General features: G+C 35.4%; 1 protein-coding gene across 1 annotated transcript in view; it reads left to right on the forward strand.

Annotated features, from left to right (window-relative positions):
* Positions 1-27,012, forward strand: part of RPGRIP1L (RPGRIP1 like) — a 96,420-nt gene that overhangs the window by 20,144 nt on the left and 49,264 nt on the right. The window contains exons 6-14 of the mRNA XM_079907112.1: positions 2,801-2,906; positions 4,871-5,017; positions 6,320-6,393; positions 12,300-12,439; positions 17,120-17,226; positions 17,446-17,496; positions 18,172-18,351; positions 18,869-18,986; positions 25,623-26,075. Of these exons, the coding sequence (XP_079763238.1) occupies positions 2,801-2,906; positions 4,871-5,017; positions 6,320-6,393; positions 12,300-12,439; positions 17,120-17,226; positions 17,446-17,496; positions 18,172-18,351; positions 18,869-18,986; positions 25,623-26,075 (1,376 nt within the window). The remainder of the gene's footprint in view (positions 1-2,800; positions 2,907-4,870; positions 5,018-6,319; positions 6,394-12,299; positions 12,440-17,119; positions 17,227-17,445; positions 17,497-18,171; positions 18,352-18,868; positions 18,987-25,622; positions 26,076-27,012) is intronic.

Here is a 27,012-nt window from a genome sequence, read left to right on the forward strand (position 1 = left end):
CTTGGCACATAGGTTTTTGAGCTGGATTACTTTTTTTCAAGATAAAATCTAATTTATTTCAGTTTGTTTTTAATCTTAGAGATGGGCCAACAGCTCTTCTCATAGTTTTAGAAGATTTGAGCATAATTCTAAATAATGTCTGTTAAAAAAGGAAAAGAAAAAAAAACACATTTTCCAACTTAATTTTTTATAGTGTTTTTCAAAATCCTTGTTGAAAAATATGAGAAATTTGTTTTTACAAAGCACTTAATTAGTATGCTTGATATCCCTTTGCAGATCATTTCACCATGTGTAATGCAGCATGTATGAATTGGTACATGACCATCAGAGTTCATCTGAATGTTTTTACTATGCATTGTTCTTTCTGTTCGAATGTCATCATCCTGAAGATTTGATGTTCCCTTCATAGTGCATGGAACAGGGCAGGAAAATACTGTGTGGAGGTCACATAAAATATTGCTCATAAAATTAGCCCTGTCTCTTCTTCAGAGGAAACCAACCTGAGGCCTTCCTTCACATGCAGAGAGGTCTAGGACAGGCCACTTAGCAATGACTCTAGCTCCCTCTTGCCTCCAACATCCTTCTCACTTTTCTGTGACAGCTCCTTCCCTCTTTCCTCTCTCACGTACACCCTTGTTGTTTTACCATATTTCATCTGTGTAAAAATGTTGATTGGCAGGTTTCAGATGATTTTTCATTGCACACCTTCCTGAAGACCATGCCACATTCATCACAATGTAGCTTTTAACTTTTATGTACTTTATGTCATTGACTCTGCACTTTCAGCTTAACAGCATTGTTGCCATCAAAAATATCCCATCATAATAATGACTATTATGTATAGAAGCCCTAAAACTGACACTTTAAAATAATTGTTAAAGACTTGCAGGTGTTGTGTCATCCCAAAATAGGTGTACTCTCTAGCGAACTGACTTTTTATTTAAAGTACCGCATTGTTATTGCTCTTTTATAAATACTACTTCTGTTGTATCTGTGCCCACTCTTTGGGCATCATTAGTATAAAATACTAAGTCAATATTCTGAAAAGTTTAAACTCCGAGGACTTTAGGAAAATACTCAAGAAAGCATCCACCAATTAGACCACTGAAAGTTTTTGCAACTTACTGGCCTTTGCCTTACAAAGAAAATTAAAAATTAAAACCTGCTGTTTCTATGACCCTATGTGACTGAAAGGCTTGTTGGGCTTAATTTTTTGTTAATGTCATCAAGTAATAGTAACTATTCAAACATATCTCATGTATATATCTTTTGAGAATACTAACATGCTTAAAAACAAGTAAAATTATCAGGTACAGCTGAAACCGTAAGAAGAGGTTTGAAATTACTTGAATAGTATTCTAACCTTTTGTATCAATAAATGTCACTCACTGTTGAGCAGTCAAACCAAGTAATTCTGGGGAAAACAGGTAAGTTCTATTTTGACTAATAAATATGAAAAAATATGAATATTTTCTTGCGATCTATTCAAAATATATTTTCCCTTCATCTTATTTTTTTTTTCTTAGTGAGTAAAAATAATACTGAGGGGAATATTGGTGAGTGTACTGTTGAATGTGTGCTCAGTACTACTAGATAACATGTTTTAGACACATAATTATTTTAACATTGTGTTAAGACTGTACCTGGGCAAGATCCAGGTTCTTGGACTTGTTTATCTTCTGTGTGAGGACAACTAACTGTTCGATGCCAAAATACAATGAACTTTCAAATATCAAAGAGGAAAATTAAGTATTTCAGGTCCTCAGCTGGTTTACAGATGTGTGAGCTTTGTAGTCCATTTTCTGGTTCCAGTAGGGCATTGTGACAATTTTTCCAATATGTGTATACTAGATAAGTTTTGGAAGTAAAATTACTTACTTTAAATACTGAAATAATTTTCTGAACTTAAAATTTTTATGTTTATTTTTCTTAGAAAATGAAGTCTAAAACCAAGCTTCACAATTTTTAAAATACTTTTGAATGTAAAACGTATTAAATTAAGGAACCTTTCTCTGTCAGGAAAATAAATGCCTTTTGAAAACAGGTATTCATTTAGATCTATGATTAACCTTTAACAAGATCTTCCTGTTAAATTGTACATTTGCTTTAATCTCAGTAGGAAAAATACAAACTAGTATTGCAGCATATAGAGTTTCTATATACCCTGTGGACGTTAAATGATCTCTTACAGCTAAAGGCACATCTGCAACATATTTAAATGCCAGCTTTGGGCATTATTAGTATAAAATGCTAAGTCACTTTTTCTGGAAATATTTTGAAAAGTCTGAACTCCAGGAGGAAACTCCAATAAATGGTAATCTTATGATACCATTTGTTTCGAGGGAGTGGTGGGAAGATGAGTGGCTGTGTGGCATATTTTTCATTTAGTGAAAAAGAGTATGATAGTCCTCCTTCAAATAAGTCTGAAGTTTGGTGGTGGAACAATGGCGGTGCTAAAGACTGATGTCCTCTGTACCAAGTTTCAGGACACTATAAAATGATATTAAATTCATATTATCAGTCATTGTAGAAGTGACAAAAGTCATCAAATTTGGGGCTCCCTTCAAACTCTGAGAGTCTGTGCATTTATCAAAGTTAAGAATGACTACTGGTTGGTTTTAAATAATAAGTCTATCCTAAGTGTATAATAAACTAAAAACCTCAGTGACTGATATGCAAGTGTGTAAATTTTTTTCTGTGTAACATTCAATGAAAAATTGTAGTCCCACCACAGATTTCTTTCCTTTTGTCTTGCATCTTTTATTCTGTCTCTCTCTTTTTCTTAAATACGTCATTGAAGGTCAAACATTCGGGACAACGTAGAAATGATTAAGCTTCATAAGCAGCTAGTGGAGAAAAGCAATGCTCTTTCAGTAATGGAAGGAAAGTTTATTCAGCTTCAAGAGGTACCGTGATAATTTATTTTATTATGGTGATACATAGATACAAAGGTTCGAAAATAGTGTTCAACTTTTTTTTTTAAGTAGAATGGTCGTAACACTAAAAAGTAGTTTTTAAAGATTGCTCCTTTTATTCTCAAGTGTGTATAATTTCACTTCCTGTATGGTTAGCTATTTATAACTTAATAACTAAAGAAATAACTAACTGCTTGGACTTTCTATAAATATCTGTGTCATCTTAAAATAATAAACACATTTATCATAAAGCATCTCAGGTGACGAAAATTTATTTTTAACTCCTTTTATCTGGAATCATATGGGCACATAACACTGAAGGTTTAGATGTATTTGCATATATCTTCATTTCTAAGCATTTTGAAATATCCAAGATAGATCCATGTTAAGAATAGATTAATAATCAAGTTTTGTTAAATCTTTTTTGATATGTGGTGTTTTGTTTTGTTTTGTCACTACCAGTATCAGAAAATATTTGAATACCCCTCATGTCAACTGTCAGTGTATTTATTTTAAATCCTAACCTTTCGGTTGACGGTACTTGAGACTCTTATCCCCATGGTTGTTTTACCAAGGACTATGGCCGCACAGGAATGTGCCATCAGAGGACTCCTGTTTATGGCACTGCATAATTAACATAGGTTCTGGAATTAATGAACTCCAAAACATTCCAGATGAGCAGAATTCATATTAAGCAGTACTTTCTTTGAAGTACTGAAACGAGGAAAGCAGTAAATTGATGCAAAGCGGGTCATCTGAAGCCTAAATTCACTATTGAATTAGATAAATATTTTTCAACCATACTCTGGGTCATGTTTTCCATCCTGCAGGTACCTCCTTAATGTCAAGTAATACACTACCTTCCATATAAATATGACGGGTGTATGAAAGAGAAATTAATTAGAGAGTGGGATTGATAACACTATCTGCAGATGGATGGAAGAGGGAGATTAAAAATACATGTAGCTGAAAGCCATCTCTAAAAGGCAGCATTAAGAAAGGAATTAAAAAGTGATTTTGCATTCTTTTATCACTTTGACTGTTTTGATTTCCATTTAACAGTGACTCCAGGTATTTGTTTAAATACCATGAATATCAAGTGTCTTTGATAGCACAGGTACCTCTTTTGGGTAGAGATTTGAGAGGTTCAGGCCAACAGCTTCACCGAGATATGAAGCACAGAGAAAGCTGGTTAAAGATACTGTTCTGTGATTATAAGCAAGATTAACAAAAATTGGACTCAAGTAGCTCAATAGCCATGTTTCTTTTAAACAATTGAAGAACTTCAATAGAAACTTAATGATTTTAATTAGCAGATAAGGCATTACATGTTATGGTCATATGGACTCTATGAAAAGACTTTAGTGTAAGTGTGTAAAATTGAATTTAAAACATATTCATAAATAGGTCAATTTTGAAAATTAAGAAGACTTCAGTAACTATTTTACTGAATTGAAATTCTTAATTGTATTACAATTAGAAGCTAACCTTCCAAGGCTATTTATATGGTGTGGTGACAGATCTTTTCAGTTTGAATATCTATGGTCAGCATTTATTTTTAACCCACGCAGCAGCATTTTTAGACAGCATGTCCAACCACTGTAACCACAGCAAAAAGAAAAAATAATTACTTGCTAAAACTAATTTACTCACTGGTCACTATCAACAAGTCAGAAAACTAGGAGGAAATAAAATAAAGGACAAAAACAGCCTACATTGTGTGACTCTGCTAAAATATTTTCTTCCTCATGATACACTTTGGCCAAGAGTATCCTTTATGGAGACATTATACACTGTATAATGGCACATTAATATAGTAACATATATACATTGTGAGATAAAGAATAAACACTATAACATGGACTTCAGGAGTAAACTCATTTATGGAATGGTGATCATTCATTCAAAGCAGAATCCAAAAATAGTTTTGAAAGGATTTTCCTTTTGTTTTTTAGATGCAAAAAACTCTCCGGATCAGCCATGATGCCTTGATGGCAAATGGAGATGAGCTAAACATGCAGCTTAAAGAGCAGCGTTTAAAATGCTGCACTCTTGAGAAGCAGTTACGTTCCATGACATTTTCTGAAAGAAGAATAGAAGAGGTAAGCTCCCAAAAAGTTTAGCCATTCCTTTGCATTAACACTTCTCTATAACTATTTTGAAAAAGTAAAATAGAGACATTTTAAATATTATATTGACTTAAAAATCCTAAACTACATGCATGGCACTTTGAGCACAGCAAAATATAGTCAACATATTATGTGCATGGCAAATCGGTACTTAAAAATACTCACAAATGTGCTGAGATCCACTATTTATCTAAAGGATTAAGGATCCTTGAGGAGACAGCAAACCATAACATTTTTAAACGAACAAATGCCAGATTACCTGAGGAACTTAACTTTCTCGGCCTTAACAGCTTATTAGTCATTTGAGATGTCAGAACAATTATAGGAATAGATCTGTCTCTAAGGAGAAGGATGTTCTGCCCTCCAACATCAGCAATTTTGAGAATTTTTTTTTTTCTAGGAAGTTGTTTCAAAACTCATCTTCCTATTCATGTTGCTTCTCATGTTTCCCAGCTAGCGCAGTCTTTTTCTGCAGTCTGTTAAACTTGTCCTTAAACAGAATGGAAATGAAATAAGATGTCTACATTCTGTTCTCATCTTGGAAGAATCTTTTACGGTGTCTCACACTAGCATCAAAAGAATTTTGAGAAGAGAATGAATTTTAAGAGTACTCTGATCCATGGGAAAAGGTTGTAACAACAAAATATACTGGTGAATGAAAGTTAAATACTAGAAATAAATACAAAAAGCTACATTTTAGTTATCAAGATATAATTATTACCCTGAGTTTTTTCTGAAAATATTATTCATTGGGATAAAACAAGGTATACGATTTTATTTGTTCATTCATTTGAAAGATGTACTACTGGCTCTTTGTAAATTCCAAGTAACATGAGAAATTGTGTTTTCAGAGTAAATAGTGATTGACACAAGTTGTTTGAACCACGAACCAAAAGAAAAGTTAATCCTTTTATTTTGGGGGGCCAACTGGAAATTAACACAAAATGAATATAATGATGGAATTCATCGCAGAAGACAGTAAAAAATATTATGTTTCCCCAAACTTAATAGCAAGCTTTTAACACGTTCTTTATTGAATTTTGGTACATGTTGCCATAAAGCAGTGCATACGTTCCTACTAAATTAAAACAGAAATATTAATTTCATGTTTACTTAACAACTTGGAAGAAAAACAATGCTAAATTAAGTACAGACGATATAAGTGGACTAGTTCACAGCTGCAATTTAGAAATCAAGACATGCTAGCCTCCTCACGTTTTTTTTAATCCCCACGTGGTTTTATACACCTAATGTGTAATTTTCTTTTCATTTCAGCTGCAGGATAGAATTAATGATTTAGAAAAGGAACGGGAACTTTTAAAGGAAAACTATGATAAACTTTATAACAGGTAAATCATGATTCCATATGTTCTCTCCTCTTGTTTGAGATCTTTTCTATCAAAACATTGGATATCAGGATACCTAATATTGATTAAAGAACTAGCAGATGATTGCAAGAAATCATCTGCTAGAAAGAACTAACAGATGATTGCAAGAAATCTATATATGTTATAAAAGAAAAATAAGCTTTTTTAAGAGATTGGTAATAAGTTCTTTAACCTGAGCAGCAGTCTGTTACTAAGAAAACCATATCACTTTGTTGTCAGTAACAACTGCTATCATTTATTGAATGCAAACTGTAAGCTAGCAGACACTATGCTAAATACTCTGCATACATCGTTATAAATTCCTCACAACAACTTGGAAATGTAGGTATTATTAATGCCCATTTTGCAGACAATGAAAATAAAACAGAATTAAGTAAATTTGCCTATGTTCGTAAAGCTGGGAAGTAGTAGAGATTGTATTTGAACCTCTTTTGGTCTCTCCAAGCCCTTGTTTCTTCTGCTGGGCTACCCAGCCTATTAGCTTCGTGTGATTCTGTTGGTGGAAAGCGAAGGTATTCGCTTACAATTTTTTCTATTTCTTAAAACAAAAAACACACGCATCTTTATCTTAAGATGAATTTTAAAGAGCTGCTTTACTTTTCTTTTTTTATCTGCTTCATAATTATGGTATTTTAAAAATTAATCCCTTCTGGTAATGTTAGAAACAGAATTCTACTCTACAGCTAAGTTTACTTAAATGATACAGATGTGTGTGTATTTTTAAGTCTTTTCAGTGTATGATACTGATAAATGATAAATACAGGTTTACGCGAAAGTAAATTTTATATATATTGAAATATATATGTTAGAGCTGATATTCAACAGTTGCTTCTAATTGATCATATTCGGAAACATCAGAAAATAGCCATCTGATCTACAGTTATATCTTTAACTTTTTAACTATGTTTTACGTTTGATATGTTTTGCAAACTAAATTTACATTTTATGAATTAAACAAATTATACCGAAGAATGTAGGGAGAGGCCTTTATTTTGATTTACTTTGAAAAGATAACTAAATTAATGCTACGCATCATTCCAGAGGTATGTATCATGTATGTTGCTTATACTAGTGTTGATTATATTTGCACAGGGGCTCATTATATTAAGAGTTACCAATAGCGGTTTGAGACCTCAGTTAAAGTAACGTCTTGAGCTCTCCAGCAAGGATGGACTGGCTAAACAGCTTTATGTGGAATTTGCCTTGCGCCCCCTCCCAGATCATTTGGCCTCAGTGCTTTGTTCTGGTCCCACTCTCATCAGCCCCGATTAATTTTACCTAAAGCATTTATTATACCTCCTATTTTATGGTATTTCTGTCTCTATAGAACAATGCATAGGTTTATAGTGATGTATACCTAAGTAGATAGTAGTTGTATGTTTGAAATTTTAAAATTTCATTATATGGAGAGATCACACCACCACCATATTACATGGCAGAGAAAATAATGTTATCCCCATATCTTATAAATGAGGGAATTGAGACTCAAGAAAACTTAAGAGACTTGTACAGAGTCACACAGCATTGCTGAGACTCCAGTACAGGACTAAAACCCATTTCTTTTGACTCTAAAACTTGAATTTTTTTTTCTCTGTGCCTATCTCTGATTTTAATTGTAATGGAAAATTGTATATGCAAAGGGAAACATTCATGGAATAACAGGACTGTCACACATTTAGAAATTTTTATTGATTTATATTTATCTTAACATCTTGTAATTTCGAGTAATTTAACATGGTCTTAATACATGAATATAAGTGCCATTTGGTCATTACTTATACATTTTCTACTTCCCCTCAATTTGAGGATTTACTGAAAGTACTTTCTTGTAATAAAAAACATTAAACTTAGTTGGGAATAATGCATAAATGAAATTTTAAGAAAGACATGTTTTTCTCATATTTAGTTTATCACCATGAAACTTTATCTTTCCATATTAGAAGATGATCTAAGAGTGTAAATCTGACTTTGAAAGGTTTTTATTTTTAATGTTTTGCATTTGAGCAGCCTTTTTTTTCCTGTCACATTAAAAACAGACTTCATCATGCTGCTTACACTTGAATTTTGTGTGAGGTGTATGGAAGTAAATGTGTATAATGAGTGTCAAAACATTTGTGTCAAAAAAAATGTCACTTAGGTACAAAACCCGGCAAGCACATGTGATAGTAAATAGAGCTGTAAAATTCTCTAATACAGTTTTTTAAATATATAATGTGTTTTCAGAAGCATAGTTGGAAAAACTCTACAAAAATTAACATCCTCCCCAAGATTCTTTACAGCTCTTGTATTTCATGGCAGTGTTATTCATCATTGCCAGTAACTAATGCTCATCACAAACTACATATATTCCCTGTTTGGTTAGTCATAGTGATAGCATGTTTTTAAAAGGAGAGCATTTGTTTGTTATTCAAAATTGGCTAGTTTTCAGGAGAAAAATGTGATGTGCATATTGCATTCTCATCTTCCTTTTTCAAATGATATTTTTAATGTGTTTATTATTTGACATATGACATATTAGAGAATCATCTGGTAAGGTAAAATCTTCATGTTAGTATTTGGTATGAGCCTTTTTTAATACGTTATAGCATGTTTGATACTATGCCAAGAAATAAGTATAACTTTAAGAAATGTTCATTTAAAAAACTTAGAATAAAATTTTTGCAATTAAGTCTTTCTATTTGGTCAGAGAGAAATTCTATACTATAATATAGTACAGCTGGGTCTCATTTTTGAAGTTAGTATATAGTTTTAGGGTGATATAGCTGATGAATGCAGTAGTCCTTCAACTATAATGTATATCAGTAACTTGGAAAACAATAAAATGGAGGCTTCACCAGCCCTGTGAAACCTCCCAACCTTCCCTCCTCCCCATCCCCCAATACCATCCAATTCAGACTCAGTCAATTTGAGTTTGAATCCAGAGACTCTTGTTAAAGGTGATTTTAAGGTATTAACTCCCTGAGAGACACTCATCTAATAACTATTTAAAAGAAGAGTTGGTCCAGTTTTTGAAGATGATATTAACTGTTTTAAGAATTGGGTGATTCAGGTTTTTACAATGTGATAGCCATCTAATATCCAAAATTTACGCGAGCACTGCTGACCACCCATAGACTCTCTGTGCTCCATTTCTGTAAAGCAGGGGTCCCCAACCCCCTGTCAGGAGCCAGGCCGCACAGCGGGAGGTGAGCGGCAGGGAGCGAGTGAATCTTCGTCTGCAGCTCCCCATCGCTCACATTTCCGCCTGAACCATCCACCCCCCACCCCTGTCCATGGAAAAATTGTCTTCCACGAAACCAGTCCCTGATGCCAAAAAGGTTGGGGACCGCTGCTGTAACGTGAACACCTGTCCCCTACAATATTCTAGGAGACATGAAAGCGCCTATGATCCCAAATGAGCACTTTGTGCTTCCCAGAAATCAAACTGAGTACATTTGGGGCATCGTTTTTCCTTTGGTAAGTGAAATATCCCCATGTTAATATGCATTTAATTTCCACTAGGCCTAACTAAGGTACCTACGGATTTCTTTATGGATGATTAGAGCTTATTCTTCCCTATCTCTCACATTAGGATACCCTTGAACATTGGAATAAAAGGAATTCATTCTGTAAGATAAAAGACCGTAGGGTGGAGATGAATTCTTCAACTCTTTTTTTATCTTATCATGTTGTTGATCGAGGGTGTGTATTTACAGTATGCTGACCCATGACTGCCAATGGACATGCCAATGACCACAGGAACCAATGGGCATTCCACTGCAGATTGATATTTTATCACTCCAGCAACATAATGTAACAATGAAATGTGCACAAAGACCAACTATGATCCCCTCCTCAGTTGTCACTGTAGGCAATGTACAAAAACATTTTCATGAATAAAAGGTTCTCAAAGACTGTTCTCATATGCAGATTTAATCATGTACACAGCCTCTACAAAGAAAATGGAGCCAGATGTGGTTTACCATTTATAGTTACACAGATGGCTCCAAGCATAGAGGAATACAGTAAATTCAAAAGGAATTCCTCATGAAACTCCAGTGGAATGTAATCCTAAATTTAGAGGGAAGATAGCAGTGGACTAAATTCAGAGTGACTTATGCTGATTTACACTAGTATTTTGTGGGTTTGGAAAAACCAGGCTGCTAAATTGTTCTTAATTTAAACACATACAGCTTCTGATGTTTCTGCCAGATTAACTGTTGGTGATCTTTTTTGCTGGTACTAATGCTGTTGGAACACTACTGTTTCTAATTTTTAGCGGCTGATATAATGTATGGTTGTGCCTATTTCATCATGCTAATTTTTTTTCCGGGTAGTACATACTTTTAATAATAAGAGACACACACACACATATACACTCACATGTATGTATACATGTGTATGTGTTTGGTATATATACTTTGAAATATATTTGTCCTTTATCAAAAAATGAAAATGTAAGGGAATATTCTTTACTTTAGTATGTAAAGTACATATTTGGATTTCATTTAAACTTAGGTAACTCTACCTTTGATAAAATTAGCTTAAAACATTAGTACACTAGATCCATGTATTTTTTTAAGGTTCCATACGCAAAATGAGAACACTGATTGAAGAAACAGATGTCATATTTAGAGAAACTTCTAGAATTCCATTTATTTTTAAGGTCATGTTATTTTAAATGCAATAGAAACATTCAGACTGTAAAATAAATATACAGTTTTTTGTTCTTTTGAAAGCTATGCCTCCCAGAAAAGTATCTCTTTTGGACTAAAACCTCAGACTAGCTGGGAGCAACATTAAGGGCAATTTTCAATAAGAAGTTTCTTTTCCATTTACTTCATCATCAGTACAAAACCAGATTTTGTAAATTTCTGGTTCCTTTACTGGGTTTAAAATGAGCAGAAGGGTCAAAGCTGCTGATAATTATTCAGTCATATCAAGCTTCACAGCTAATAGTTTTCTGCTGAAGTACAGATCAAGATCAGTTTTTCCAAAACCTGGCTATCACCTGGGGAAAACTATGAATCCCTGGGCCCCAGAATCTGCATTTTTAACCTAGCACCAGTGTTTTCACGTAGGCCAGCATTTGGGAACCACTGGCCTAAACGAATGTTTACTGTATAGCTTCTGCGTACCATTTAGTTATTTTTCAGCTGATTCTTCCAAAATCCCGGGGCTGATCATTAGTAGATTTTCATGATAGTTTAAACTGGTACACTTTTATTGAGGAATAATAATTCTATCTACATCATCCTTATCAAGGTGTTCTTACTGGGTTTTCACCCCAGTCATGCGTTATGAGTAAAACCGTTTGTTCTTAGCCTATTGCTGTTTGCGTTTTAGGACAAAAACTGCATGATCATTGCTTCTTAATATCAGAATCGCTGTCTTACAATTCAAAATGCTATCACTTTGTGGCCAGTATTTTGTAAATATGCTATTATCACAGACTCTTTAAAAGTTTCAAATTCTGGAATTAAAGATCAGGTGGGGAGTCCCTTTTCTCTGTATTAGGGTTTATTCGTGGTAGAGAATGGTTTTGTCCGATGTCTGCTGCTGAGGTTTGGAACTGTGGATTCCTCTGGAGTATGTACAGTATCTGAATTCCTTTACTAGTCCCACAAAAGCTGCACACTGCCAACTTCTCTGACTTTAGAGCTCTAAATTAAGGCCAGTTCCTTTGCTCATCCCACAAACTCTTTCATGTTGCCTAACCGCAGCCTGAGAAAGGCGCCTTGGTTTCAACAGCAGCAGACCAGCATATGTTTACTTAATTCCTAAGACATGATGACAGTGGTCTCTGTGCCACTAAAAGCTTTTCTCTTTATTATTTTCGGTTGAAGCTGATTTCCAAGCTCTCCTTGCCTGTCACGTGTGTTTTGCAGTGCCTTCAGTGCTGCCCATGAAGAGCAATGGAAGTTAAAGGAACAGCAGCTGAAAGTACAGATTGCTCAACTCGAGACTGCCTTAAAATCCGATTTAACAGACAAAACTGAAATCCTTGACAGATTAAAAACTGAAAGAGGTACATGTAAAATGACTACTGACTTACTCGTTTCAGACATGCGTGTTACTCATTGTTATTCACTGACTTGATAAGTACTTATTACAGCGCCTGCTGTTTTGCCAGGCACCTTGCTGCGTACTAGGGACACAGCCTATATTAACAGTCATCCACTTTTATGAGTGTATTGATTGCTCAAAATTTCCCTTTACTCAGCTTAGCGTATATGCCAAAGGAATTATTTTTTTCTCAGAGTTACTCTTGTTCAGGTTGTCTTTAATTTGTTTAATTTTCCTGAATTTATTCAAGCGTCAACAAGTGTTTATTAAGCACCAGTATGTGCTAGGCACTATTCTAAGTTCTGGGGATACAGCAATGAATAAAACAAAGACCTGGTCCTCATGCAGCATAAATTCAAGAGGGAGAAACTGACAGTAATTAAATAAATATGTGATACACTAGGTGGTGGCAGGTGCAGTGGAGAAAAATAAAAAGGCAGTGTAAGACAGCCGAGGACGGCAGAAGTCTTGCTTGGCTGTTTTTGATCTGATAGTGAGATGGCTAATTCTGTTCCGTGACAGAGAACTTAAATAAAGAAGCCTTGTCAAGATGTCCCTGCTAAAATAATAATCATTAGTAAGTTACATGTTATGAGTCCCAGATCTCACCTTGTCTCACAGAAGTAAAATAATTATATAATTAAAGTAGATGTCTGCTCTACTATATTATACACACATATACACACAAATGCACAATCAGGGGAGTGAATTAATTGCTTCAAGTGTTGCATCTGTTTGCTCAGCCAGTAGGTAAACCCAGCGATGTGATAATAAGGTTGCTCCTTTTGACACTTGCAATTCAGTTGCATGAGAACACGTAAAAGTTTAATGCAGACTCAGTTAAAAAAACAGTTACATACCTAGTCAGTACTCTCTATATTGATTTAGATCACAATGCCATATTTGTTAACTCTAAGATTTTTTTTCCCATTTTAATATCTCTGAAATTGGGAAGCATCTTATAGGTGATAACATTTTTTAAATTACGGTGTAACTTTTTTTTAACATTTTAAGAAGTCTGAAATTGGAACACATCTTATAATCAATGGGGTCTTAATTTCAATGAAATATGTGTACAATATTTATTTACCAAGTGGTTTAAATGATGACAGACAGTTTATGAAATTTTCTCCAGAAGACTGTGAGTAGAATAAAATGATATGATTTCTGACTGGGTGGATATTTTAAAGTTTTTATGTCAAAGATTCTTAGTTCCTAACTTTAATATGTAGTGTTGAATACCTAACAGAGTGCTTTGTTTAGTAGTTGCTCAATAAATTCTTCCACCGACGTGGAAGGGCTCTGTATTTCCTCTCTCTTTTCTTTCTTAAGGAAAGAGAAATGAAATAAACCTTTCTTGTTCCCGTGCTTTCTGTACTTCCCTAGATATCAAAAGTTCCAAAACTCTTATCTTTACACATTTGAATTGGTCTCTGGTAAGAAACTCTTAAGAGGATAGAATCTTGGTGGTCTTTTAAAACCTGTTTATTACTGTTGGATTAAGTCTGGGGGTTCTTTTCAGTCCCACAGCCCTCAACGTAATCACTATTAATATTTCTTATATGTCCTTCCAGAGTTGTTTCTATATGTATACATACAATTTTATAATGTGCTTTTTTATTTGCTGTATTGTGAAATCGTTCCTTCGGTATAAATATAAACCCGCATCATCATCATTTATAATGGCTGTCATAGTTTTCCAGTGTGAGGATGTACCATAGATTGTTTGTTTTAACGGTCTTCTATTGTTGAATTTTTAAATAGCTTCAGCTTTTTTAAGTACCCTGAACATCTTTCTACACAAATCTTTACACATTTATCTGATTATTTTCTTAAGAAAAATTGCTAGAACTGAACCTTTCTTTTTAATGCAGCTATTATTTTAGTTATTTTTGCTTGCATACCTGAAATTTACAGGTCTAATAATTTCAGTTTTTGTTTCTTTGTGAAAATGTTAAAATAGATTATAAGAAAAATAATACAGCCTTTAAACAATTTTTTCCAGGAAAATACTAAACAAAAAATTGAAGTTGTCTATTTAAGGAAATCTTTTAACATTTAGAAAGTTGCTTTTTTGTATTACAGATTTCAAAATTGTTTAATTTTACTTTGAAGTCTCTTCACACATTTACCTTTTCATGTATCAAGTGTTCTCTGCCAGAAGATGTTTCCCTGGCTTCTTGTAGTCATTCATCTAACTGGCAAATTATTTTTAGAGAATACTCACCTCTTTATTCAAGGTACAAATTAGTTTCAGATTGTGCGAATATGTGGGGGAAGGATATGTAAATGCAGTTTGCATTTGGTTAATGCTTAAATTAACTGCATGTGTTTAAGGGCCTGCTTTTGAAAGTTCCTTTCTATCTTTAGCTGAAATGCATAATTCAGCATAATGCATATGGTTATATTGATCACAGCTGAAGATATTAGCACAAAGGAGCTCTGAAAATTGTTTAGTTGAATTGTTCTCTGCACTCTGCTTATTAATGGTGTGCTTGAAGAACATAATTTTAAAAGAGTGAAATGTTATCTCATTTGAATAAAATGCTGTTTAGCTTAACCTGCTTTTTGTCAAATCATAGGTAAAGAGGTTATTTTTCATCTTGTACAGGGTGCTTTGATTTTTCATATTATAATTCAGCAAGTCTATTTCCTCTTTGAACTATAATGTCTCCATACGTTTTAAAGTCCCAGGAGTGACATCCCCAGTAAACAGTTTAAGAAAGGAAAAATATAGTAGAGAATTCTACATAAAATTCAGTAGAGAGAAAGTTACTGGTGCTCAGTAATATCTTCTCCCACTAATAAGTTATTTTCCCACTAATAAAGCCCTGGTTTTAAAAATACCAGGTAAGTGGGAACATAGCTGTTGAACGAAAAATCAGAAAAGGAAGAAATATTTGAGTAAGTTTATTTATACCAGTAGCGTATTATTCTCAGGACCCTGCTCTGAAAAATTGAAAGAATAGAAGACAGCATAGGAATAATATACACTGCGTCTGGATGAAGATGGAACGGTCATGTCCTTACACTTTTGGTTCCCCTCAGAACCCCTAAAAGTTTCACTAGCCAGAGAAGGAAATTACATTATCCTCAGGACCTTGGTTTTACTTCTTGCTGACTACATTTACCTCCTTTTTTGTTACCTAGTCATTCTATCTGGATGTTGTTTTAACCTAATCAATATCAAATAAAGGGTTCCACATTCTACTCTACTCTCTAACCAAAAAAGCAAATTTATCTCATAAGAATTCATATTTATTATTAATCCTAATTTTTAGTATAGAGATAAATGTTTGATCTTTACCTTAAATATTTCCAAGTATTGTTCACATTTGGAAATTCTTTCATTTATTTCACTGAATATTAGTAATTTGTACTCTAGGATAACCTTCTAACCTCTTATCAATAAGAAAAATATTTACATATTTGATATTAAAATGGCTCTACATACCCTAGGGTAACTTTTTTTTTTTTTTACTTTTTAATTTGCCAGAAGTATGTTATATTAAAAATATTCAAATTTAGTTCATTTCTTCTTAACTGTGTAATTTACAGTTTTTACTTGTATATAGCGTTTATGGCTTGGGAGCACAAAGCTTTATAAAAGTCCGAAACATATTTTTGTATAAAATGCAGTCAGTGTGCAAATGTATTCATGTAAAGAATTCTTGGCAAATATGTTGATTTCCCTTTTTTTAAGAAAAGGAATGATGATCATAAATCTTTGTGAGCAGGATGAAATTAGTAGAGACACTTTGGATATCATGGTTTAGAGTCAGCCCACAGGGAGCCCACAAAGGAGAATACTTGACCACCACAACGAACTCTAGTAAAGAAGTACACTTAAGAACATAGGACTAAAGAGTAGATTTGTTAGCTAGCTATTATGCTTTCTTTTTTTTGAGTTAAGCATGTTTAATGCAGAGAGTGAAAAATTAGTCTCTCTATGGATTTGCCGTCTTCTGTAGCTCTACCCTATACGCCTGCTTGTGGGTCGTGGCAAATGAGCACATAGGCAAAGGTAACCTACCTCCATTCCTAATTAATAGTGTGAACTCTGGGAATAAAGAACACACATGAATTATTATTGATACTACCATGCACTCGTTGAGAATCCATTTCTCCTCTCTTAAAAGATTTATTAAAAATGGGGTTGATTATAATTCCAGAGTTATTATCAGAAATTATCTTGTTTTAATAAAAAGACTTTATGCTGAATTAGGAAAAGATAACTCAAGGAAGTCAATTAGAAAAAACTAAAAGAGAAAAATTTTTTTTGCATGCCTTTCAGGACCCTTAATAAGTAAGTAAAAATCATAGCTTTAGAAACATATTTTCATAGGTATTTTAGACAGAATGTTCCTTTGAAGTTCCAGAGGCCACAATTTCCTTATATTAATACTGTGAAACTAAGTCCTAAGTTTTTGATAAGCAAGTGAATCATATGGTAGACACATGATAGTGTTCATTTGTTCCTCATTCCCCTGCTGCCTTAGTCTAAGGTGCTACCTCAATTTCCTCTCTGGCCAGAACAATGCTAGATTGAGCTTGGTGTGTTTCATGAATTAAGTCAATTTAAAATGTGTTCTTATACCTCATTCTCACTTACCTTTCGAATTGTGTCGACTTCATTTTTAAGACCAAAATGAGAAGATCATTCAAGAAAATAGAGAACTACAGTTACAGTACCTGGAACAAAAGCAACAACTTGATGAACTTAAAAACTGCATGAAGTTTTACAACCAGGTGAGCTATTTTCTCATTTAGGAAACGAACTCCAACTTTTTATCTAAATATTTCATACGTAAAGAAAACACTATACCACAACGCAAAAGAATACAAATAGATAACTTAGTTTATTAATTCATGGTATCTTGCAGTTTATGTTCCATGAGGGTAATCTACATAGTTGGAATGTCTCTTGCACTTTCCATTGTGAGCTTTTACTTACTCTGTCTTTTGCAGGAGAGTGATATTAATGCTGATGAATTGAGTGAAGCTCTCCTGCTTATAAAGGTAACTTTCTAAACTTCATCATGAATTTCATGTCTACATATAACTGTTTCAGCATAATGATGACCCTTATTGTAACCTTTATACTTGGAGAATGAATTATTCAGGAAAAGTGGTCAGGTGACATTTAGTTACAGCATATACATATTTCATAATGACATCAAAATTACATTAAAGTAGACCTCAAAAACTCTTATTTAAAGCACTTTCCCCAACTGTAACAAACATTTTACTTTTATATGCCCCACTATAAAACCAACCAGCAGTTTTCTGTCCTAAGAGACCTTGGTGCACCCTATTAAGTAAAATATTGAATTATATATGTCACCAGAAGATATTTTCTAGTTCTAGAATATTCTGTTATTTACAAGAAGACACAGAAAGTACATTTCTTTCCTTTTAGACCATCATGGTAATAGATTTTAATCAAATGAAGAATAGAAATAAATGTACATGATTCTTTTTTACTTCGTGAAGTAATAAACTTTTTTTTATTTCTCTGTAATTGTTCCAAGTGTCTATCCAAATATGTATTCTATATCAGGACTGCTTTATTCCTAACGGAAAATGGAAATATATCTGTTTTCAATTAATGATTGTTTCTTACTATATCCATATTAATTCACAGTTACATTTTAGAAACTCTTGTTTTGGTAATAAAATATGTTTTTGTTTTAGGCTCAAAAATCACAAAAAAATGGAGACCTTTCTTTTTTAGAAAAAGTAGACAGTAAAATTAATAAAGATCTAGAACGCTCCATGAAAGAGCTGCAAGCAACTCATGCAGAAACAGTGCAAGAACTTGAAAAGACAAGAAACATGCTAATTATGCAACATAAAATTAATAAAGATTATCAGGTAATATAATACACTAAATCGGGAGGATAGGTTTCCCATAATATTCTACTGATGATTTACATTTCAAAGCAGTATCATGTATTAGCATCTGTTATGATCTATTATCATGTGTTACCACATGCCTGGAATTTAGCCTTGTATCTAGATACTCCTGACTAAAGAGTTCTAAAACAAGTAATTTTTTCAGTGCCTGGTTTTAGGGAACGAATCATGGCGACGTATTCACCAACGCCGGCACGCTCCGCAGTTGGTCCTGCCACAGCCGCCTGTTATATTAGCTTCTAACAAATGGGTCACCACTCCTTAAGAGGGACCCAGAGTTTTGTGGGTTTTACTCCTGGTTAACGAACACTGCCAAGCATAATTTTCTAAACTGTAAGCTCTTTGAAGTCAGGAAACAACGGCTTATAGCTCCCGGTATCCCCAGGATCTAAAAAATGCTTGAATCATAGTTGCTTTAACAAATGAAAATGGAACACATCCTGAGTAATGAAACTTGTTATCTTTATTTTTTTAGATGGAAGTTGAGGTGGTGACCCAGAAGATGGAAAATTTGCAGCAAGATTATGAACTCAGAGTGGAACAGTATGTCCACCTTCTTGATATCAGGGCTGCACGCATCCAGAAACTAGAAGGTACAACGTGCACAATTCTTTGTCCACAGTAACTAGAGGAGTGGATTTTTACAGCAGTTGAAAATGTCATCCAAATGTACACTCACACTTTCTTTTTGCTCTTTTTTTTCCCAATTTATTAACTATAATAATAAGTTACCAGAAAGGCTGTTTTTATCTGATACTTTTCTACTCAAGAATTTTTAGTAATTCCCTACTGCTTTTTGAATTCGGTGTTGCAGGCAAGATTTCAAAGTACTTCATAAAGTAGTACCACAGACTAAATTTAACCACATCATTTCTAATTTCTCTTCTAAGCAAGCTATGTATCTCAGCCAAACAAGTCGGCTTGCTCTTTGTCAGATGCATCTTGTTCGGTCCCACCACCAGGGCTTTGTCTGCTCCATCTGAACCTCCTTTCTACTCTGACTCCAGGATATACCCTTCCCTGCTTCAGAATCTAAGCAAATGTGTGCCCATGCCAGAAAGCTGGCTCCAATTACTGCTAGCCACCCCTCTACTTGAAATGCCCTTACAGTGGTTTTCAGACTTTAGCAAGTAAGAAAATTACATGGGGAACTTGTTTCAAAGGTAGCTTCCTGGGCCCTACCCCTGGAGATCTTGGGGTCTCTGATTTGATATATTTAGAAATAATTCCAAGCAATTCACATGCAGGTGTAAGACTGTACTTTGAACAACGCTACCTCAGCACTTGCCACTTTTACTCTCATGTACTCAAAAAATATGTTTAGGGATTGTATTATATACACCGGTGCAGTTTTGCATATTCTCTATGACTGCAACATAATAAGTTCTACAGTGATAAGTACTTTGTCTCTCTTTCATGCTCCCTGCCATACAGTACTTAAATTCAGTGATCTATGCCAGCAGTAATTTTTTTTTTAAGGAATTTTGCCTTTTTTTTTTTTTTAATTTTATTTATTTATTTATGGCTGTGTTGGCTCTTCGTTTCTGTGCGAGGGCTTTCTCTAGTTGTGGCAAGCGGGGGCCCCTCTTCATCGCGGTGCAGGGGCCTCTCACTATCGCGGCCTCTCTTGTTGCGGAGCACAGGCTCCAGACGCGCAGGCTTAGTAATTGTGCCAGCAGTAATTTTACACTCTTAAAGATCACTGAGAATCCAAAAGGCCTTATGTTTATATGGGTTATGTTCATGATATTTATCATGTTAGAAATTAAAAATGAGAAATTTAAAAAATATTTGGCATGCTAAAATAATAATTAACCCATTACATGTTAACATAAATTACAGTTTTATTTTTTAATAGGTATATTTTCCATACCAAAAAAATAGACAAGCGACATGGTTTTAAATTTTTTTAATTGCTTAACATTTTTGCAAATCTTTTCAGCATCTGTCTTAATAGAAAACAGCTGGGTTTTTATATCTGCTTCTACAGTCAATCTGTTATGATATCACACATCACATAGATTCTGGGAAACTCTATTATACACTTGTAAGAGACTAAGAATGAAAAAGGCCAATAACATCTTAGTATTATTTTAAAAATAGTTTTAACCTCACAGACCTCCAGAACAGTCTCAGGTACCCTCAGGGGTTCCCAGACCACACTCTGAGAACCATTGCTCTAAGTAGAAGGGTTCAGTAACTATCTTCATCTGACTGAACAGGGTTTTCCAAAGCCAAAGAGCAGTGTGTTCCTTTTATTTCAAGTAGTACTCAATAAAAATTCACTTAATGAAATTTTCCTGAATAACAGGGAGGTCACACAGTTTGAGATTTTCATTCCTTTCAAGCCTCACTAAATCTTTACCAATATATTCTATCTGTGTCCTAAACTCATTGATTGATTCCATAAACATGCTCAAGTTCCTAATGTATCCTAAGCAAAGTGCTAGGCAGTGAGAATACAAACGGAAAAAGCTCAGGTTTTTTCCTCCAAGAACTTGTAAGTTGTGAACAAGTAAGTAGACAGTTATACTTTACTGTGAAGAGTGTGAAGTTAGAAAAATGCAAAAGCTCCCAAGGAAACATTGAGGAGAGAATGCCTATTTATACCTGAAGATTCAGGGAAGACCCCACACAGTAGGTTTGGAGGCTTTAAAGATGACAGAATTCACCACTAAGTAAAAACAATGAAAGGCTTTCCAGAAAGTAAATGAAGCAGGTAAAAATGCCCTAAATGTGAAGCACTGCCATTCGTTTGAGAAAATGCATGTGGATCTGTCTGTTTGGAACTCAGGATTAGTAAATGGAGAAGAACCTGGATTTAAGGCTGGTAAGAACCAAATCCTGAAGGCCCCATTTGCCACCCTGATGAGTCTGAACCTTATTAACCTAGAGAAGCACCAAGGAATTTTTAAGGTAGAGAGTAGTGCACCCAGAACTTCATTTTGGAGGTTATGCTATAGGTATTGGGAAGAATGAGTAAAATTTGAAGGAAGGAAGGAATTGGGTTCCATTAATAATCTGGGTAATAAACACTGAGGGTGTAAGTAAGGTAGTATCAGTGGAGATGCAGAGGACAGGGACAAATTTGCTAAAGACTTAGGAAATATTTTTGAATAGCAGTGACCCTACAGATGTGGGGAGAGTAAAAAAAAAAGGGGGGGGAACCTAGGATGACACTGTGATATCTAGCTTAGGCAGCTGGATGAAGGCTAACATCATCACTTGAAATTCAAGGTACAGAAGTAACTAGAAGACAATATGAGCCATTCTGCTTTGGGTATATTGAGTTTGTTGTGCCTATGGGATATCTAGATAGAGGGCTCAGCAAGCCACTAGATGTGTGGGTCTGGAATTGAGGAAAGAAATCTGAATTAAAAATAGAAATATGAGCATCTTCAGAATATTGATAGTAACAGAAGTCATAAAAGGGGTTGTGATCACTAATCATTAGAGAAATGCAAATCAAAACTACAATGAGGTACAGCCTCACACCGGTCAGAATGGCCATGATTTAAAAGTCTACAGATGGGGCTTCCCTGGTGGCGCAGTGGTTGAGAGTCCGCCCACCGATGCACGGGACACAGGTTCGTGCCCCAGTCCAGGAAGATCCCACGTGCCGCAGAGCGGCTGGGCCAGTGAGCCATGGCCGCTGAGCCTGCGCGTCCAGAGCCTGTGCTCCGCAACGGGAGAGGCCACAACAGTGAGAGGCCCGCGTACTGCAAAAAAAAAAAAAAGTCTACAGATAACAAATACTGTAGAGGGTGTGGAGAAAAGGGACCCCCTGTACACTGTTGGTGGGAATATATGTTGGTGCAGCCACTATGGAAAATAGTATGGAGGTTCGTCACAAAACTAAAAACAGAACTACCATATGATCCAGCAGTCCCACTCCTGGGCATATACCTGGACAAAACTATAATTCAAAAAGATACCTGCACCCCTATGTTCATAGCAGCACTGTTCACAATAGCCAAAACATGGAAACAACCTAAATGTCCATCAACAGATGAATGGATAAAGAGGTTGTGGTACATGTATATGATGGAATACTACTCAACCATAAAAAAGGATGAAATAATGCCACTTGCAGCAACATGGATGCAACTAGAGAATATCACACTAAGTGAAGTAAGTCTGAAAGAGAAAGACAAATACCATATGATATCACTTACACCTGGAGTCTAAAATATGACACAAATTAACCTATCTAAAAAACAGAAACAGACTCACAGACGTAGAGGACAGATTTGTGGTTGCCAAGGGGGAGTGGGAGAGGGAGAAGGATGGACTGGGAGTTAGGGGTTAGTGGATGCAAACTATTATATTTAGAATGGATAAACAACAAGGTCCTAATGTGTAGCCCAAGAAGCTATATCCAGTCTCCTGGGATAAATCATAATGGAAAAGAATATTTAAAAAAGAATGTATATATGTGTATAACTGAGTCACTTTTCTGTACAGCATAAATTAGCACAACATTGTAAATCAGCTATATTTCAAATAAATAAAAGGGAATGTGATTACTCATGAGAATATGTAGACTAAAAAGAGGATAAAAACAGAACCCCAGCAAACTAGCAGAGAAAGAGAAACCCTTAAAGAGTAAGAGAGGTAGGGGCTTCCCTGGTGGCGCAGTGGTTGAGAGTCCGCCTGCCGATGCAGGGGACACGGGTTCGTGCCCCGGTCCAGGAAGATCCCACATGCCATGGAGCGGCTGGGCCCATGAGCCATGGCCGCTGAGCCTGCGTGTCCGGAGCCTGTGCTCCGCAACGGGAGAGGCCACAGCAGTGAGAGGCCCGCGTACCGCAAAAAAAAAAAAAGAAGAAGAGAGGTAGGAGGACAAGCAGGGCAGACGATGACATGAAAGCTCACAAAAGTTCACAAAAGAGGATGTGGTCATCAGTGTCAATTAAGCAAAGAACTCAAATAACACAAGGACCATTCAATCTAGAAACTGGTTAGTTATTGGTGACCTTTTCTAGAGTAGTTTCACGAGAAAAATAAGGCAGATGCTTTTTGCAGGTAGTTGAAGAGTGTCTGTTAGATTTGGAATTGGAGACACAAATATACGTTACTCTTTTTAGAAAGTTGGATGTAACATGGCAGGGGAAATGTGTATCTAGAAAGAGATACATCTTCTTATTTATTTTTTATTGAAATATAGTTGATTTATATTATTAGTTTCAGGTGTACAGAATAGTCATTCAGTATTTTTATAGATTATACTCCATCATAAGTTATTACAAGATAATGGCTGTAATTCACTGTGCTATACAATATATCCTTGTTGTTTATCTATTTTATATATAATAGTTTGTATCTGTTAATCCTGTACTCCTAATTTGTCCCTCCTCTTCCTTCTCCCCTTTGGTAACCACAAGTTTGTTTTCTATATCTGTGAGTCTATTTCTGTTTTACTTGTACATTCATTTGTATCGTTTTTAGATTCCACATATAAGTGATATCATACACTACGTGCTTTCTCTGACTTACTTCACTAAGTATAATATTCTCTAGGTCCATCCACGTTGCTGCAAATGGCAGCATTTCATTCTTTTTTATGGTTGAGTAATATTCCATTATGTATTACACCATATCTTCCTTATCCATTCATCTGTTGATGGGCACTTGGGTTGCTTCCATGTCTTGGCTATCGTAAATAGTGCTGCTGTGAACATTGGGGTGCGTGTATCTTTTTGAATTAGTGTTTTCATTTTTTCTGGGTATATACCCAGGAATGGAATTGCTGGATTATATGGTAGTTTTATTTTTAATTTTTTGAGGAACCTTCATACTGTTTTCCACAGTGGCTGAACCAGTTTATATTTCCACCGACAGTGCACAAGTGTTCCCTTTTCTCCATATCCTCTCCAACATTTGTTGTTTGTAGACTTTTTGATGATAGTCATTCCAACAGGTGTGAGGTGATATCTCATTGTGAGTTTCACTTGCATTTCTCTAATAATTAGCAGTGTTGAGCATCTTTTCATGTGCCTGTCAGCCATCTGTATGTCTTCTTTGGAGAAATGTCTATTCAGGTCTTCTGCCCATTTTTCGATTGAGTTTTTTGGTTTTCTGATATTGGGTTGTATGAGCTGTTTATGTATTTTGGATATTAACCCATTGTCGGTCGCATCATTTGCAAATATTTGCTCCCATTCAGTGGGTTGTCTTTTCATTTTGTCAATAGTTTCCTTTGCTGTGCAAAAGCTTTTAAGTTTAATTAGGTCCAGTTTGTTTAGTTTTGCTTTTACTCCTTGCCTTAGGAGACAGATCTAAAAAGAATATTGCTACAACTCATGTCAAAGAGTGTTCTGCCTGTGTTCTCTTCTAGGAGTTTTATGGTTTCATGTCTTATATTTATGTCTTTAAACCATTTTGAGTTTATTTTTCTATATGGTGTGAGGGAATGTTCTAATCTAGAAAGAGAGATATCTTTTTTAAAAGCAGCTTCTTAGAAATGTAATAAACACATTTTAAATTGCACTATTTTTTTTTTTTTTTTTTTTTTTTTTTTTTTTTTTGCGGTACGCTGGCCTCTCACTGTTGTGGCCTCTCCCGCTGCGGAGCACAGGCTCCAGACGTGCAGACCCAGCGGCCATGGCTCATGGGCCCAGCCGCTCCGCGGCATGTGGGATCTTCCCGGACCGGGGCATGAACCCATGTCCCTTGCATCGGCAGGTGGACTCTCAACCACTGCGCCACCAGGGAAGCCCTTAAATTGCACTATTAAAGTACACAATTTGGTGAGTTTGGGCCTATGTATACACCTGTGAAACCATCACTATAATCAAGATAATAAACATACCCATCATTCCGCAAAAGTAGAAAAATATATATTTTAGTAAGCTGAAGGGAAGGAGCTAGTGGAAAGAGAAATTGACTTTATAGGAGAGAAGATAATAGAGCAGAGGCAAAGGAGCAGTGAAATCTAAATATTTACCTCAGCTGTTCATTCAAGGGCCTTTTTTTTTTTTTTCTTTTTCTGTTTCCCTGGTATAACCTGTATTACCACTTAAGTTGTAATTTTTTTAATAAGTGATGTCAAAATAAATGATAGATTTCTTTATAATACAGTATCATTTACAGAAAAACAGTGTAGTCATAGAATTTAAGATTGAGACTATACACCAAAAGCACTCAGACTTCCTACCACTTCAAAAGCCAGTTTGTATCTTTATATGTCAATACTTTAAAACCTCTAAACTGTGTGTCTTCTCTTGCAGCCCAATTAAAGGATATTGCCTATGGCACCAAGCAGTACAAATTTAAACCAGAAATCACGCCAGATGACTCCGTTGATGAGTTTGATGAAACCATTCAGTTAGAACGAGGCGAAAACCTATTTGAAATCCATATCAACAAAGTAACCTTTTCTTCTGAAGTGTTACAGGCATCTGGAGATAAAGAGCCTGTCACCTTCTGTACCTTTGCTTTCTATGATTTTGAACTACAGACAACTCCCATAGTGCGGGGCCTTCACCCAGAATATAACTTTACTTCTCAATATCTCGTTCATGTTAATGACTTATTCTTACAATACATTCAGAAAAATACTATAACTCTTGAGGTCCACCAGGCTTACAGCACAGATTATGAAACAATCGCAGCATGTCAATTGAGATTCCATGAAATTCTAGAAAAAAGCGGTCGAATATTTTGCACAGCAAGTTTGGTTGGTGAGTACAATCTTATAAACTTTGGCTGTTTGAAGCACTGACTGGTTTATATATTAATATGGTGTTCCACGTTAGTATCTTCTCTCTCAGCATTCTGATATAGCTGCCCACAGTTGATTGGACTCTCTTAAATGTCACTAATAATTTCAGTACAATGGCTATTAATTTTTTAAAGCTTATTAGTGCAAATGTTTATTTACCATGTTGATATCCTTGTTTGATTAAACATTAATTCTAGTACTTTTTTTTTTTTTTTTTTTTTTTTTTTTTTGCGGTACGCGGGCCTCTCACTGTTGTGGCCTCTCCCGTTGCGGAGCACAGGCTCCGGACGCGCAGGCTCAGCGGCCATGGCTCACGGGCCCAGCCGCTCCGTGGCATGTGGGCTCTTCCCAGACCGGGGCACGAACCCATGTCCCCTGCATCGGCAGGCGGACTCTCAACCACTGCGCCACCAGGGAAGCCCAATTGTAGTACGTTTATCAGAGTTTTTTAAGGAGCTTATCATGTTATCACTGTTACTAAGCACTGGGAATACAGTGATCAGTGGTAAATAAGACAGAGCCCCTACCTTCATGTAGCTTACCTTCTACAGGGGAAGATGGGCCATAAAACAAATATACATATCATTAGATATGAAGAAAAATTACCAGAGCAAGAGGCTAAAGAGAGAGATGGAAGGTTGCTAATTCAGATAAGGGCTTCCCTACGGGGTGCCGTTGGTAAAGACCTGAATAAAGGTCCATGTCAGGATCCAGGGGAAGAATGTTTCCAGCAGAGGAAACAGCAAGTATTGTACAAAGGCCTGAGGGAGGAACAAACCTGCCATGTTGGAGGAACAGCAAGGAGGCCAGTGGCTAGAGCAGAGATGAGACTAAAGCAATAGGCAGGGACCAGATCTCACTGTAGAGCCTTGTGGGTCATGGTGAGGTGTTTGGAC

The sequence above is a fragment of the Stenella coeruleoalba genome (genome assembly GCF_951394435.1).
Source record: "Stenella coeruleoalba genome assembly, chromosome: 20".
In the NCBI taxonomy this organism is placed as follows: Eukaryota; Metazoa; Chordata; class Mammalia; order Artiodactyla; family Delphinidae; genus Stenella; species Stenella coeruleoalba.